This window comes from Aspergillus vadensis, assembly GCF_003184925.1.
Source record: "Aspergillus vadensis CBS 113365 unplaced genomic scaffold BO88scaffold_2, whole genome shotgun sequence".
Lineage (NCBI taxonomy): Eukaryota > Fungi > Ascomycota > Eurotiomycetes > Eurotiales > Aspergillaceae > Aspergillus > Aspergillus vadensis.
The window spans coordinates 1,860,087-1,872,311 of NW_020292040.1; the positions used below are offsets into that span (position 1 = coordinate 1,860,087).

Consider the following 12,225-nt stretch of genomic DNA (forward strand, 5'->3'; position numbering starts at 1 on the left):
TAATTTGCCTGCAAGCACAGTAAGAACTACTGTGATGCAAACCAGCAAGGACCTCTCAGGGCCATGCACGTTGAGTTACCGTGTAACGAACAAAGGATAATGGGGACGCGAAGTCCGAGTTCAGATCGTCGGCGATGACCTCATGTGCCGAGCGACAAACAAACAATGCAAAAGTGGTCACTGGGTCTGGCAGTCTGCCTCATCTGATCTCCCTTATCTCATCCTCGTCTCTCCATCACTTCTATCGTTCCTTTGTTGGCCCGTCCTCATCTTTGTTCATGATTGTCATGGTCGACAAGGCGCGGGGTGTTTTGGGGTGCGTGGAAACAACAGGAAGCCTAGTCCCTCCGCATACATTGCGGTGAACGACTTGCGCCTCTCGCATTATCGATCCTCTCAACTCTCCTTCTCCGCTCTTATCAGCCCTTCCTACTTCGTAGGCATTCCCCCATGATCCTGGTTCGCCTCCGAAAACTCAAATATAACGAATTGTTTTCGGAATTAACAAACTTCTCGTACTCCGAGAAAATTCAATCTTGCTTCTTGTCAACATGTCATCCTCCAGGATGTCTGACAACGGTGAGGGCTCATCCTCTCATCGTAACCGTTCATCGTCGCCGATCTCCACGTTTGCGATGCGCTCAGGATCACCTGCAGGAGATGTTTCTTCTTCTTATAGGCATGCCTCGATAGCCCGTCTAGCATCACCAATTCCTTCTCCCTCGAATTCCTATTCGTCAAGACAGGTACCGCTGCCGATTCAACCAACCGCAGCAGCCAACCAAGACCTCCGGAAAGTCGACAATCCGTCATCCTTACCCGGCCCCGGACAATCCATGATTGCATCTGCGCTCCAGGACTACCTCGGCCGATCTCCTTCTCCGAGAGCGGGTACCCCTCCGAGGCGGGCTGCTTCGCCTGCCCTCCTGAACCAGCCTGTCCGGTCGAATTACGGTTCCTTCGATAACAAGGCTGGGAGAGAGGGTTCGATATATTCAGCTGGCCCGTACGAGGATCCCGAAGTTGTCAAGAGGCATTTGGTGCAACCCCAGAATGTGGTCGAAAATCGGGATATTCACTCTTCTGGGGGTGCCCAAAGTAACACCGAGGATGAGTTCTCTAGTCTGCAACTCCAGGGTGGTGATATCACGAGACAGGTGTACAGATGGGCTGAGGATGCAGAAGCTGGAAGCTCATTGCGGAAACCCCACCGCAGCAGGAGTTTCAGTCATGCTCGACCTGCACCTGAGGATGAAACCACGAACATCAACAGTATCCGGGTCCCAGGAGGTTTCAGAAGAGACTATCTAAGACGGGCAGTAGGCCCCAACCTCCCTGGAGATCTGGATGGCTCGGGTGCGCAGGCTTCTGCTGCCCAGCCCCAGCTTCCAACAAGCAGCTTTCTGGAATTTTTGACTCTATACGGTCACTTTGCTGGTGAAGAGCTTGAAGAGGATGACGAGGTCTTGGGTCCTGATGAGTACTTCTCATCGGATACTTATGATGAAGCAGAAGGCAGAGAACCAGGTGAAGACTCAGCCCTTCTCAGGCCAGACACAGCTGGCCGCAGGAAGCGCAAGCCACGCGGTGGGACGGGAACCAACACACGGACCGGAGCAGCTTTGCTTCTACTCAAGTCTTTCGTTGGTACAGGAGTCTTGTTCTTGCCGAGAGCTTTCTTGAACGGTGGCATGCTGTTCAGTAGCATGGTACTTCTCGGTGTATCACTGCTCAGCTTTTACTGCTTCATTCTTCTGGTTAATACGCGGCTGAAGATTGATGGTTCTTTTGGTGACATTGGTGGTGCGCTCTATGGAAAGCATATGAGGCGCATCATTCTCGGATCCATTGTGTTGAGTCAATTGGGCTTCGTGTCGGCATATATCGTTTTCACGGCCGAGAACCTACAAGCCTTTGTCCTGGCTGTCAGCAAATGCAAATCTTTTATTGACATCAAGTTTATGGTGCTGCTGCAGCTGGTCATCTTCCTCCCTCTTTCATTGATCCGCGATATCAGCAAACTTGGATTCACTGCCCTCATTGCAGACCTTTTCATCATGATGGGGCTGGTTTACCTCTTCTATTACGATTTCTTGACTATCTCCAACCAAGGCGGTGTTTCGGATATCATATCCTTCAATCCATCCACCTGGACACTTTTCATCGGCACGGCTATTTTCACGTATGAGGGAATTGGTCTGATCATTCCCATTCAGGAATCAATGAAGCACCCGCAAAAGTTCCCCGGTGTCCTCGCAATGGTGATGGTCATAATCACGATCATATTCCTCAGCGCTGGTGCGTTCAGCTATGCGGCATATGGATCCGCAACGAAGACGGTAGTCATCCTCAACATGCCTCAGGATGACAAGTTTGTAAATGCTGTGCAGTTCCTGTATTCTCTGGCGATTCTTCTCAGTACCCCACTGCAGCTCTTCCCGGCCATTCGAATCTTGGAGAACGAGCTTTTCACTCGCAGCGGAAAGTACAATCCCAGCATCAAGTGGAAGAAGAATTGCTTCCGTTTCTTCCTTGTCATGATCTGTGCATTTATTGCCTGGGGCGGAGCAGAAGACTTGGACAAGTTTGTTTCGCTTGTCGGAAGTTTCGCCTGTGTCCCCTTAATTTACGTATACCCGGTAAGTTAACCTGTCAGGTACCTTCATCTAGTCCGCCAAACCGATTACTAACTTGTGCTTAGCCTCTACTGCATCTCAAGGCCTGTGCCCAATCGAGACGACAGCAGATTGCCGATATCGCACTCTCAGTTTTTGGTGTCCTTAGCTGTTTGTATACAACAGCCCTGACGCTCAACAACTGGATCAATGGGTCAGACGTCAAAGCCCCCGGCTACTGTGACTCATAGATTGTGTAAATGTCATGATTGTTACCGTTCCTTCGGATCGGATCTCTGGATATGAATGATTGATGCTACAATGTGAGGCCATCGTCCATTCGATGGATTGGCCTATACTTCGGTCTGATTGCTAAACCCCTGTTTGATTAAATCTTGTTTATTATTGCTGTATTCTCGATTGTATTTGATATAGACTAGAGATTAAATTGCCAGTATATGTCTATTTTGACCTTGTCCATCTTCCCTTCTAAGCAGATAACATTTACTCAAATAATTGAAGTCGACTAAACAAAGCTTTACCAGATCATCAATGTCTAAACCTTGTTGATGCGCAAAAACAAAAGCCTATATACAGAAAACCCCGGCATGCCCAGCTGCTAGATACAAAGATATCTCATAGTCAACAGCAGGAAAACCCCCCACTAAACAAAACTACCAATCCCAGCGCCACTATTAATAATACAAGTGGCTGGAGCCTTAATCTCGCCCCATATCTTACCTGGGTCAACCCTCAACGTACAGGTCTCACATTGATTCGGCGATTTGATTCATGATATTGTGGTATTGTCTACTTAAATGGGTAGGTAGGCAGGCAATGCTGCTGAAGACGGATGAGGTATTGATAAGCCGCGCGGCAAGCGGAATGAGGCGATAAAGTCGAGAAAAGGAAGATGACGTCGTTTAAGCGCCAGCCTCGGTGGCATCCTTGCCCTGCTTGGCGGCCTCGGCGAGCTGAGCTTCACGGCCTCCCCAGCTGTTGATGCGAATGTCAGCATTATCCTTTCATGTCTCAAGGGGGTTGGGAAGAAAGAGCCATTCTGTGACGTACTTCCAGTAGTTCAGGTAGCGGTAGCCTTGGGTAAGCTGAGCGGAGAAGTTGACGGCGTGGCAGGCGAACAGGAGGTAGTTCTTGGGGGAGACGGCAAGGGCGTAGCGCATGAAAGTTCCCGAGTAGACAACGAGGGCACCGGTCATTTGGCCGGAGATACTGTTAGATAGAGTGACAGTTAGCAAACATATCATTGGTTAAGAGGGTGCTGGCATGTTCGTCTGGGCTATCCCGATAAGCTCTCAAGCTTCATTCGATGTGCAGTGTATATTAAGAAAAGGAACTCCGCGGAGCGAGGGAAGGTAATTGTAGCGACGTACATTTCAGGGTCCTTCTGGGTATCCATCACCGCTGCAATGGGGATACCGAAGTTGGAGGCAGGGCCCCAGAAGTCTAGTTGAGATCATTGTTAGCCAAGAGAAATTGCTTTTTATGAACCAGATTTGGCTAAGTGAAGAGCTTCGTGTTCGTGACCGATAACATGTGCTGAAAGGATTCACTGAAGTTGCTCAACAACCCCTTCAGAACATGTCTTACGGCAGACATTCTTGTCGGCCGATCTCGGTCAGGAACACGGAGAAGGTAACGGTGAGGATTGAACGTACGGGTAGAGCAGAAGTAATCCAGGGCCTTGTTAGACCGGATCTTCGCATTGATTGCCTTAATTGCAGCGGCCATCTTGACGACTCGAAGGCTTGGACTGAAGTGAGGAGTGGAGAGTTGATCAGAGGTGAGTACGCAGGGCCGAGCGGTTTGCTTTCCTCACTCCGTCACCTGCAGTCCGCGCCGGGCGGAGTTACCCGGAGACGGTCACGTGCATTATATTCCTGCGAAGTCGTTGGTTGAATCGGACCTGCTAGGTGCTTACTGCGTACTACTAGGCTAAGTCTACACCTGCAGCTGTCCAATCGCCGTAGAATTGAAGTATAGTCTTACATGAAACATGAAATTAAAGGCTTCAAACCCTCATTAGGATTCACTAGTACAATTGGGTGCTCGAAATACATCTAGCATTACTTCTGTCGGTCCTATCCTTATTTCGGTCGACCTTTTCTTTTGTCAGGGCATTCCCTGCATCCGCACACGCCGCAACGCCTTTGCCTGGTAAAACTCGGGGTGCTATGCCTATTCGTCTGAGGTTCGTCAAGTAGGCGACTAATGGGAAGTGAATATTGTTCGCTTGATTCGTAGTTCGAAGTATCTGCCATGCCGGTGTCATGGCCAGGTTGCAAGCCATCATGCTGCTGCACATACTATCAAATCACCGTCCACCAAAGCCGGGTGGAGGGAATCCGCGTCCCTGTCCAGGGGGCTGGAATCCCGGTGGGGGTTGGAAAGCACCCGCTACAACAGCCTCAGTTAGCTCAAGAACCATAACGCGTGATCTTAGGGTACTTACGAGGAGCACCCTGAGGCGCGAATCCCGGGGGAGGAGCGAAGCCAGCTAGTAGCTTATGTCAGTAACCATGTTCAACCATTGAACTCGAAAGTGCAAACTTACGAGGTCCACCAGGGGCACCACCACGACCAGCGAAGCCCGGAGGGGGAACTCCAGGGAAACCACCACCAGGAGGGAAACCAGGGAAGCCGCCGGGCGGCGGAGGAGGGCCACCAACACCCGCAGCAGGGCCTCCCAGACCGACCGGCAGACCACGTCCAGCGGGTTTGCTAATTCCAGGGCCAGCAGCGAGAGTGGCAGCTGCGGCAGCTGCACCAGGGCCAGCAGTACCAAGTCGGGCAGAGGGATCGGCGGGAGGAGGTCCATCAACGGAGCAAGAGACGACATGTGTACCGCGAACAATGGTAAGACCCAGGGTGCGCTTTTCTTCGGCTTCGACAAGAGGTGCGTTGGTCGAACCGGCGGCGGGCTTGGACTTGCGCTTGACGCGACGGAATTCTTCTGTATCGGCGAGGACAAGGTTCATGTGCTATATGACTGCGTCAGCGACCAGCATACCACAAGTATTATCCGATGGCCACTGAAGGGCCCGGAGATATATACCTTATCGAAAGCGAGCATCTGTCCCGTCATCTGTCGGCCATCATTGAGGGTGACTCTCATCCGGTAGTTGATCTGAGGATAATGTCAGGTTAGACGCGCGAGTAAGGCATATACCCTCAGTAACTTACGAGGTTTTGCTATCAGAATGAAGAGAAGAGTTAGCCACGCGAACATGGGTATACAAGCTGATATCAACAGCAAAGGGAAGGATCCGATCAACTCACCATCTTGCCCTGCTTATTAGCCGCCATCTTGGGCTATGTATGCGCACGAGTGCGACTTGAGTAAAACCAAAGAATTGTTTTGTGAGATGGTAGAAGGGGTAATCTTCTACTTAATCGTCACTTTGTCCTTACTGAGCTGTCGCGCTCGGAGTGAAGGTCGGTCGAGGTCTGCAGCACTTTCTCCAAGCGGCACCAGCTCGACTTGCTACGGGTCGGAGGTCCATGAGGCGCGGCTCTGCGGCTTGGCGCCAGTCGACCGCGCCAAGCCACTAAGGGCTCTCGCTTCCCACTTTCAACCCACACATTTCCCTTTTACACACTTTTCGATCCTGAGTTTCTTCCAACCAACCAGTCGACCAGTTCACGCCAAAAGCAGTCGCCATGGTATGTTGCCCATCGCCAATACACTTTTCAGCATTGATATAAACCCGATTCTCGAGACTTCGAAATTTCATAAACAAAATTTTTTCTAACATTTTTGTCGCCATGCAGTCGGAATCCAAGGACAAGTCCGCCAACCCTATGCGCGAGCTGCGCATCCAGAAGCTCGTGCTCAACATCTCCGTCGGCGAGTCTGGTGACAGACTTACTCGCGCTGCTAAGGTGCTCGAGCAGCTGAGCGGTCAGACTCCGGTCTACAGTAAGAACGCCCGAACCCGATGAATCCGAGAATTTCGAATACGAAGCAGCCGAGGAAGGAGGATATGACAACAGTGATATGGAATGGATGGCTGATGGGATGATTTTTTCAACGTTTAGGCAAGGCCCGTTACACCGTCCGTACCTTCGGTATCCGTCGTAACGAGAAGATCTCCGTCCACGTTACCGTCCGTGGCCCCAAGGCCGAGGAGATCCTTGAGCGTGGTCTTAAGGTCAAGGAGTACGAGCTCCGCAAGCGCAACTTCTCTGAGACCGGTAACTTCGGTTTCGGTATCTCCGAGCACATCGATCTGGGTATCAAGTACGACCCCGGTATCGGTATCTACGGCATGGACTTCTACTGCTGCATGTGAGTGCACTCCAATCTCTACGCAGTCCTAGTTCGACGGGTCCATCGGTGTCGATCCAGATCGAGCAGGACAATTCAAGCATCAGGAACTGACTTGGAATCACTAGGACCCGCCCTGGTGAGCGTGTCGCCAAGCGCCGCCGCTGCAAGGCCCGTATCGGCTCCCAGCACCGTATCACCCAGAACGAGACCATCAAGTGGTTCAAGAACCGCTTCGACGGTATCGTCCGGTAAATGCCCTCATCCACGGGGTCTTCAGGAGGGAAAGCTCCGGGGTTGTGTTTATGATGAATCGATCAAAAAATGGTCAGAAAAGGAGGCAGGCGTTCTTGAAAATCATTATCGCTCTGCTCTGAAATATGGCTTTTCTACCACGGCATGAGGTTAGGCGTGTTAGAGATATCAAATTCCCAAATTTTTCATACGCATCCACTTTTCTCAATGAAGGCTTCACGAAGGGTGATGATTTCCGCATAACCATTGATGAAAGGTCTCCCATGATGCTTTTGCTGTGTTTTGCCACTTGTACCACTTTCAACACACAGTGGTGCTATAGTGTGCATTTGGCCTGAAACTCATCTCTCTGAGATCGAGTGTTTTCTTTTGCAAGATGTGCTTCTAGCATTATTCTCTGCTACCCCAGGACTGATGCTTAAGAAACACGGGTCTCAACACCCTGTTTCTGTGCCCAGTCTCGGCCTCGTAGTGGTATCTTTGAAAACTCGTTGAGTAGATAAGCCGACCGACTCGTAGCAGCCAAATTGGCTATTGACCAACCGCGCTCGTAGAGTCTAGCCCAATACCCCGGGTCTCATTAGTGCTAATGACAGCCGCTCGACAGGCATGCTGTCAAGTTTTTTGATGGGGAAATATACCGTGAAACTACTAATGTCTGGTTCCAAGGTCCTAATTACGTGCCATTTTTGACATGTCTAGTTTGGGGCTGGCGAATCTTGCGACCGCAGAACCCCGCATTCTACAATCCCTTACAATACGAATATGCCACCAAGCAAACGCTAGTCAAATTATGTTTGTTGACTATTACAGCAGTCATCATACGTACATGCAACACAACTTCGTCGAGATAGCATAGCTATACGTCGCCTGACTTAAATATCAACAATATTTGCACAAAACACAGAGGGGTCTGGCCCCTCACAACCAACTTCGCCAATATCATAGCATTTCGTCAAAGAAGGGAATTAGTTGGGATTATTTACTACCTCCTCTCGTGTATCCATCCCACCACTTGGCGAACAAACCGCCCTGCTGTCCCTGCTCGTTCCAGCTTTCACGGCGTGTATTGAAAGTCTGGTCCGTAGAGTTGCGCTTCTGGCTTGTCAGACTCTCAAATAGGCTGGACGCGCCATGGCCAGTTGAGCGTCTTCTATCCCCCACGCTGGGAGGGCTGTTGCTCAAATTGGCAGAGTTGGAAGACATATCCGATGAATCAGAGCCCTTCATATATAGAACGGTTAGTTAATGCAGATGCTAGGAGAGTGAAGGTGTCAATCATCAGGCTAAAATCAAGTGCTTGGGATGATGACAGAAACTGTTCAGACGTACGCGTCTGTCGGAAGTGGCAGTGGCAGCGGTGGTAGTAGGGATCGAAGGCCGACGGTAGGTCTCAGGAGGACCTCCTCGCACCCAGACATTGAGATGCTCGTAGCGATCACCGACAGTGCCATGCCAATGACGGGGTGACTGGGGTTGTTGATTGTTGCTCATGGTTCCTCTTTTCTTGTACTTCTTGGTTCTCGATGAGATCGAAGGAGCAGTATCAACTGCGTGCTTCGTAAGTTGAAGTGAGGATGTGATTCATAGGAAAAGAAACTAAAACATGTGCATGTGTATGGCAAACAACCGCGGGTGAAGAGCAGCCAAATCTGTCACGGGCTATGGTTACATAGCCCTTTCATCATGTAACCGGGAGGCTCCGGTGTCATTTCAACGACAGACAATCAAAAAGCAGAGTCTAGCTGATCGATATTGAAGAGGGCGAACTTGAAATCGAGACTTGAACTTACCGGTTAGCTTCTTTGCAATGTGTTCTCAGCACAGGATTTGGATTTACCGATCAGAGCATACACCCGGGAAGACAGTAGCTCGTTATAAGGGATTCCCAAAGTAAGAGAGGGGTAAGTCAGCCACCCTCCGAGTGCTGTGAATCAGACCCTGGGTATGATGATGCAGCAAGAGGCATTCCCATAGGTCTGAGGGGGCAAAAGTACGGTCATGAACCAATGATGGGCAGTAATGGCTTGGGGATCCCGGTCCTAAGAATGCAAAAGCTTCTTTGACAACGGCAATGATTCATCATCTCTGGGGAATCGTATACGTCGATCCACGGATAATTTTGAAAGTATCGCAAGATATTCGGGATTAATCAGCTCCTCTTGGTACAAACGATCCAATAAAATGATGTGCAGACTTGTGGTGTGCCAATGGATATCATCCATGATGGCTTGACGTCAGGTGCTCTGCCAAATGCGGGGATCGAAGAGTAACTGCGCAGAAAAAGTACGGTCTGTCTCTTCCTGTGAAGCATCAATATCTGCACTATGTCTAGCGATTGTTTACCTTCAATGAGCGGGGTAATGTGCAACTAACTAGCTGATGATATATTGATTGGCATCTGTCATCTATTCGGAAATGGCGCAGCATACAATGGATTTGTTGAACTGTATAACAGACAGACTTGGGGTCCTCAAATGAAACATCATAATAGGCACTGGCTTAGCATCTGCATACAGCGTACAGATGCATCTGAAGCTAGAGGAACAGTGTGAGTTACAAGCAGACATGGCCGAGGAACAGGCCATCACTCCATCCTACTGTCGACCCATGCATTTAATGCCTCAGGCAACGAGCGGCATCCAGATCTGGGGCCGAAGCGGAATGAACTCGGCTTCCCCACGGGCCGCTTTGATATGCCTCGCCCATCTTGACCGTTTATCATGGTTCAGCGTCCACGTTTCCCCCTTACATTTCCGCTATAACTCATCATTCTATAGGCTATATTTGCCGACGATCTAGCAACCATATAATCCATCATAGGATTCGTCAATTCTTCCCCTGAGTCTCCACCGCCTGCCAAGATTTCGGCCATCGGGACCCTTATCATGCGCTAAAGACGCGAGCGCCCTCCCCCTCGTGCGGAGATGCCGTCGGTCAGAACGGCCCTTTCTGGGGCTATATCTATCCATGGAACCTCGTGTGCCATAGCCTTCGACAACTTTTCACTGTCTATTATATCAGCCCGCCATATATATATTTATCCTCCCAGCCCACAATGGCACTTCTGGAGACATTTGGTCATCCCTACTTGAAGTCCCTGGCCCATCGTGGCTACATTCAGGGCACCACTCTGCACTCAAAAGCGACTAACCAGCCCCTCTGTCACTATTTTGGATCTGTCCGATATGCCCTTCCTCCTCCTGAGAGATGGCGCCGTGCCCAGAAGCTCCCCGAGTCCTATTCCTACGGCACCAAAGACCAACCCGCCCCTTGCGACAAAGATGCTGCTGTTTGTCCGCAGCCCAGCTTCATGGGTCGTCCGTACACGAAGGGGTTCACAGAGGACTGCTTTGAGGCCAGCGTGTGGGTACCGCTGGGAGACGCCCCCAAGGGAGGTAAGTATCGTGGTCTTGACACATCAGCTGAAGCTAATGAAATATTCCTATAGGCTGGCCGGTCCTTTTCTTCATCCGTATGCGCGCCCCTCTGAGAGTGCCTACAACCCATTCCCTGATCTGATACTGATGCTTTCACATCTTAGATGGAGGCTGGCTACAATTCGGCCACCCGAACGGATTCTCCGCCGCAGGCCTACTAGGCGATGCTGGACTCAATGCTATTGTCGTCCTTCCAGCCTACCGGCTGAACGTCTTCGGATTCTTATATTCCTCGGAGATCGAGAAGGACGCCACCTCTGTAGGCGAAACAGCAGGCAACCACGGCTTCTGGGATCAGCGTCTAGCCCTAGAATGGACGAGGGACAACATTAGCCTCTTCGGCGGCAACCCATCCCAGATCACCGTCTCCGGATACTCAGCCGGTGAGTTTCCTAGATCCCCCTCTCCCTATATGCGAAGCCGCAAAACTAACCCAACCAGGCGCCTACTCAACGTTCTACCAACTGGCCTACGACCTCCAATTCCCCGCCTCCCAAGCAATAATCAAACAAGCCTGCATCTGGTCCAACGCCGCCGCCGTACAGCCCAAAACCCCCGCCTCCGCCCAAGAACAATTCGACCAACTCCTCTCAGCCCTACACATCCCCAGCACCCTCCCCTGGGCCGAAAAGATCTCCCATCTCCGGTCCCTCCCCCCCCAAACCCTCCTCGATGCCGCCATGAGCGTGCAACTAAACCAATACCGCCCGACCTCCGACTCAGCCTTCATCCAACCCACTCTCTTCAAATCCCTAGACAGCGGAGCTTTCGCGCGCGCCCTCTCCGCACGCAACGTCCGCATCATGCTCGGCGAATGCCGCGACGAGCGACACCTCTACGCCGCCTGGTTCCCACCACAAGCCGACAGTCTCTCCGCACTCCATTCCAGACTTCTCGCGGATTACCCGCGCCACGTCGTGGACACACTCATGAAGCTCCACTACCCGGACGGCAAGTTACCATCGTGCTGCGAGAACTGGGACAATGACGCCTTCGGGCGGGTGTATGCCAAGATGCAGGTGCATGATATGCAGCGCGGGCTGATTCATGCTCTTGCTAGTGGCGGGGCGGGACATTTGCTTTATCGGTATCGGATTGAGTGGCGGGCTAAGTGTGTGGATGCGGTTATTCCGCCCGACTGGGAGGTTACGCATTCTAGTGATTATCCGATCTGGTTCTGGGGGAATGGGCATGTGTTGGAGCCGGAGGAGAAGGGTGTTATTCGGCGGGCTTTGATTGATCCGTTTATTAGGTTTGTTCATGGGGAGGGGGATGTGAAGTGGGGTACGACGCATCATCGGGAGATGAGGACCTTGAAGCCGGATGGGTCGGTTGAGATTGTGCAGGATACTGCGCTTTGGGATGAGGCGATGCGCGTCTGGAAAGCTTTGCGGGAGGTGGGAGAGCCGGAGGCTTCTGCTGCCAAGCTCTGAAGGGATTCAATGCCTCTGAATTATGGGGATTGGTCTTGATCCTGTATATATCGCATGGTGTCTATATATGCTGCATTCACTAGAGACTACGATTATCTGGAATGATGCATTGAATCACTTGTCATTCAATATGGTTGACATAGTATGTCCCTGACAACCATTGATCGTAAATAAGCTGTGGCATAAATATGGAAATA

The 12,225-nt window shown here is 51.0% G+C and overlaps 6 protein-coding genes across 6 annotated transcripts; 3 read left to right on the forward strand and 3 right to left on the reverse strand.

The window, feature by feature from the left end:
• The first annotated feature begins 241 nt into the window (after positions 1-241).
• BO88DRAFT_401394 (putative amino acid transporter) lies at positions 242-3,093 on the forward strand. The gene is made up of 2 exons (XM_025705824.1): positions 242-2,639; positions 2,702-3,093. The coding sequence occupies exons 1-2, from the start codon at positions 552-554 to the stop codon at positions 2,864-2,866; spliced, it is 2,253 nt and encodes a 750-aa protein (XP_025567619.1). The 5' UTR covers positions 242-551; the 3' UTR covers positions 2,867-3,093.
• On the reverse strand, positions 3,078-4,432 carry BO88DRAFT_401395 (pyruvate transporter MPC1). Its single transcript, XM_025705825.1, has 4 exons — positions 4,292-4,432; positions 4,007-4,079; positions 3,687-3,845; positions 3,078-3,611 (listed from the first exon to the last, which is right to left on the reverse strand). The coding sequence occupies exons 1-4, from the start codon at positions 4,362-4,364 to the stop codon at positions 3,539-3,541; spliced, it is 378 nt and encodes a 125-aa protein (XP_025567620.1). The 5' UTR covers positions 4,365-4,432; the 3' UTR covers positions 3,078-3,538.
• Positions 4,433-4,579: 147 nt separating this feature from the next.
• Positions 4,580-6,107, reverse strand: BO88DRAFT_401397 (small nuclear ribonucleoprotein-associated protein). The gene is made up of 6 exons (XM_025705826.1): positions 5,913-6,107; positions 5,817-5,825; positions 5,689-5,760; positions 5,188-5,614; positions 5,086-5,130; positions 4,580-5,030 (listed from the first exon to the last, which is right to left on the reverse strand). Exons 1-6 carry the CDS (start codon positions 5,937-5,939, stop codon positions 4,948-4,950), a joined length of 663 nt encoding a protein of 220 aa, XP_025567621.1. The 5' UTR covers positions 5,940-6,107; the 3' UTR covers positions 4,580-4,947.
• A 291-nt stretch (positions 6,108-6,398) lies between these two features.
• BO88DRAFT_380598 (60S ribosomal protein uL5) lies at positions 6,399-7,399 on the forward strand (the record flags this gene model as incomplete). Its single annotated transcript, XM_025704537.1, has 3 exons — positions 6,399-6,552; positions 6,672-6,921; positions 7,029-7,399. 3 exons carry the CDS (start codon positions 6,399-6,401, stop codon positions 7,153-7,155), a joined length of 531 nt encoding a protein of 176 aa, XP_025567622.1. The 3' UTR covers positions 7,156-7,399.
• Positions 7,400-7,889: 490 nt separating this feature from the next.
• Positions 7,890-8,938, reverse strand: BO88DRAFT_432184 (uncharacterized protein). Its single transcript, XM_025709344.1, has 2 exons — positions 8,488-8,938; positions 7,890-8,379 (listed from the first exon to the last, which is right to left on the reverse strand). The coding sequence occupies exons 1-2, from the start codon at positions 8,647-8,649 to the stop codon at positions 8,134-8,136; spliced, it is 408 nt and encodes a 135-aa protein (XP_025567623.1). The 5' UTR covers positions 8,650-8,938; the 3' UTR covers positions 7,890-8,133.
• Positions 8,939-10,085: 1,147 nt separating this feature from the next.
• BO88DRAFT_105816 (putative carboxylesterase) lies at positions 10,086-12,124 on the forward strand. Its single transcript, XM_025701231.1, has 4 exons — positions 10,086-10,553; positions 10,607-10,630; positions 10,700-10,978; positions 11,037-12,124. Exons 1-4 carry the CDS (start codon positions 10,214-10,216, stop codon positions 12,026-12,028), a joined length of 1,635 nt encoding a protein of 544 aa, XP_025567624.1. The 5' UTR covers positions 10,086-10,213; the 3' UTR covers positions 12,029-12,124.
• Positions 12,125-12,225: the final 101 nt, after the last annotated feature.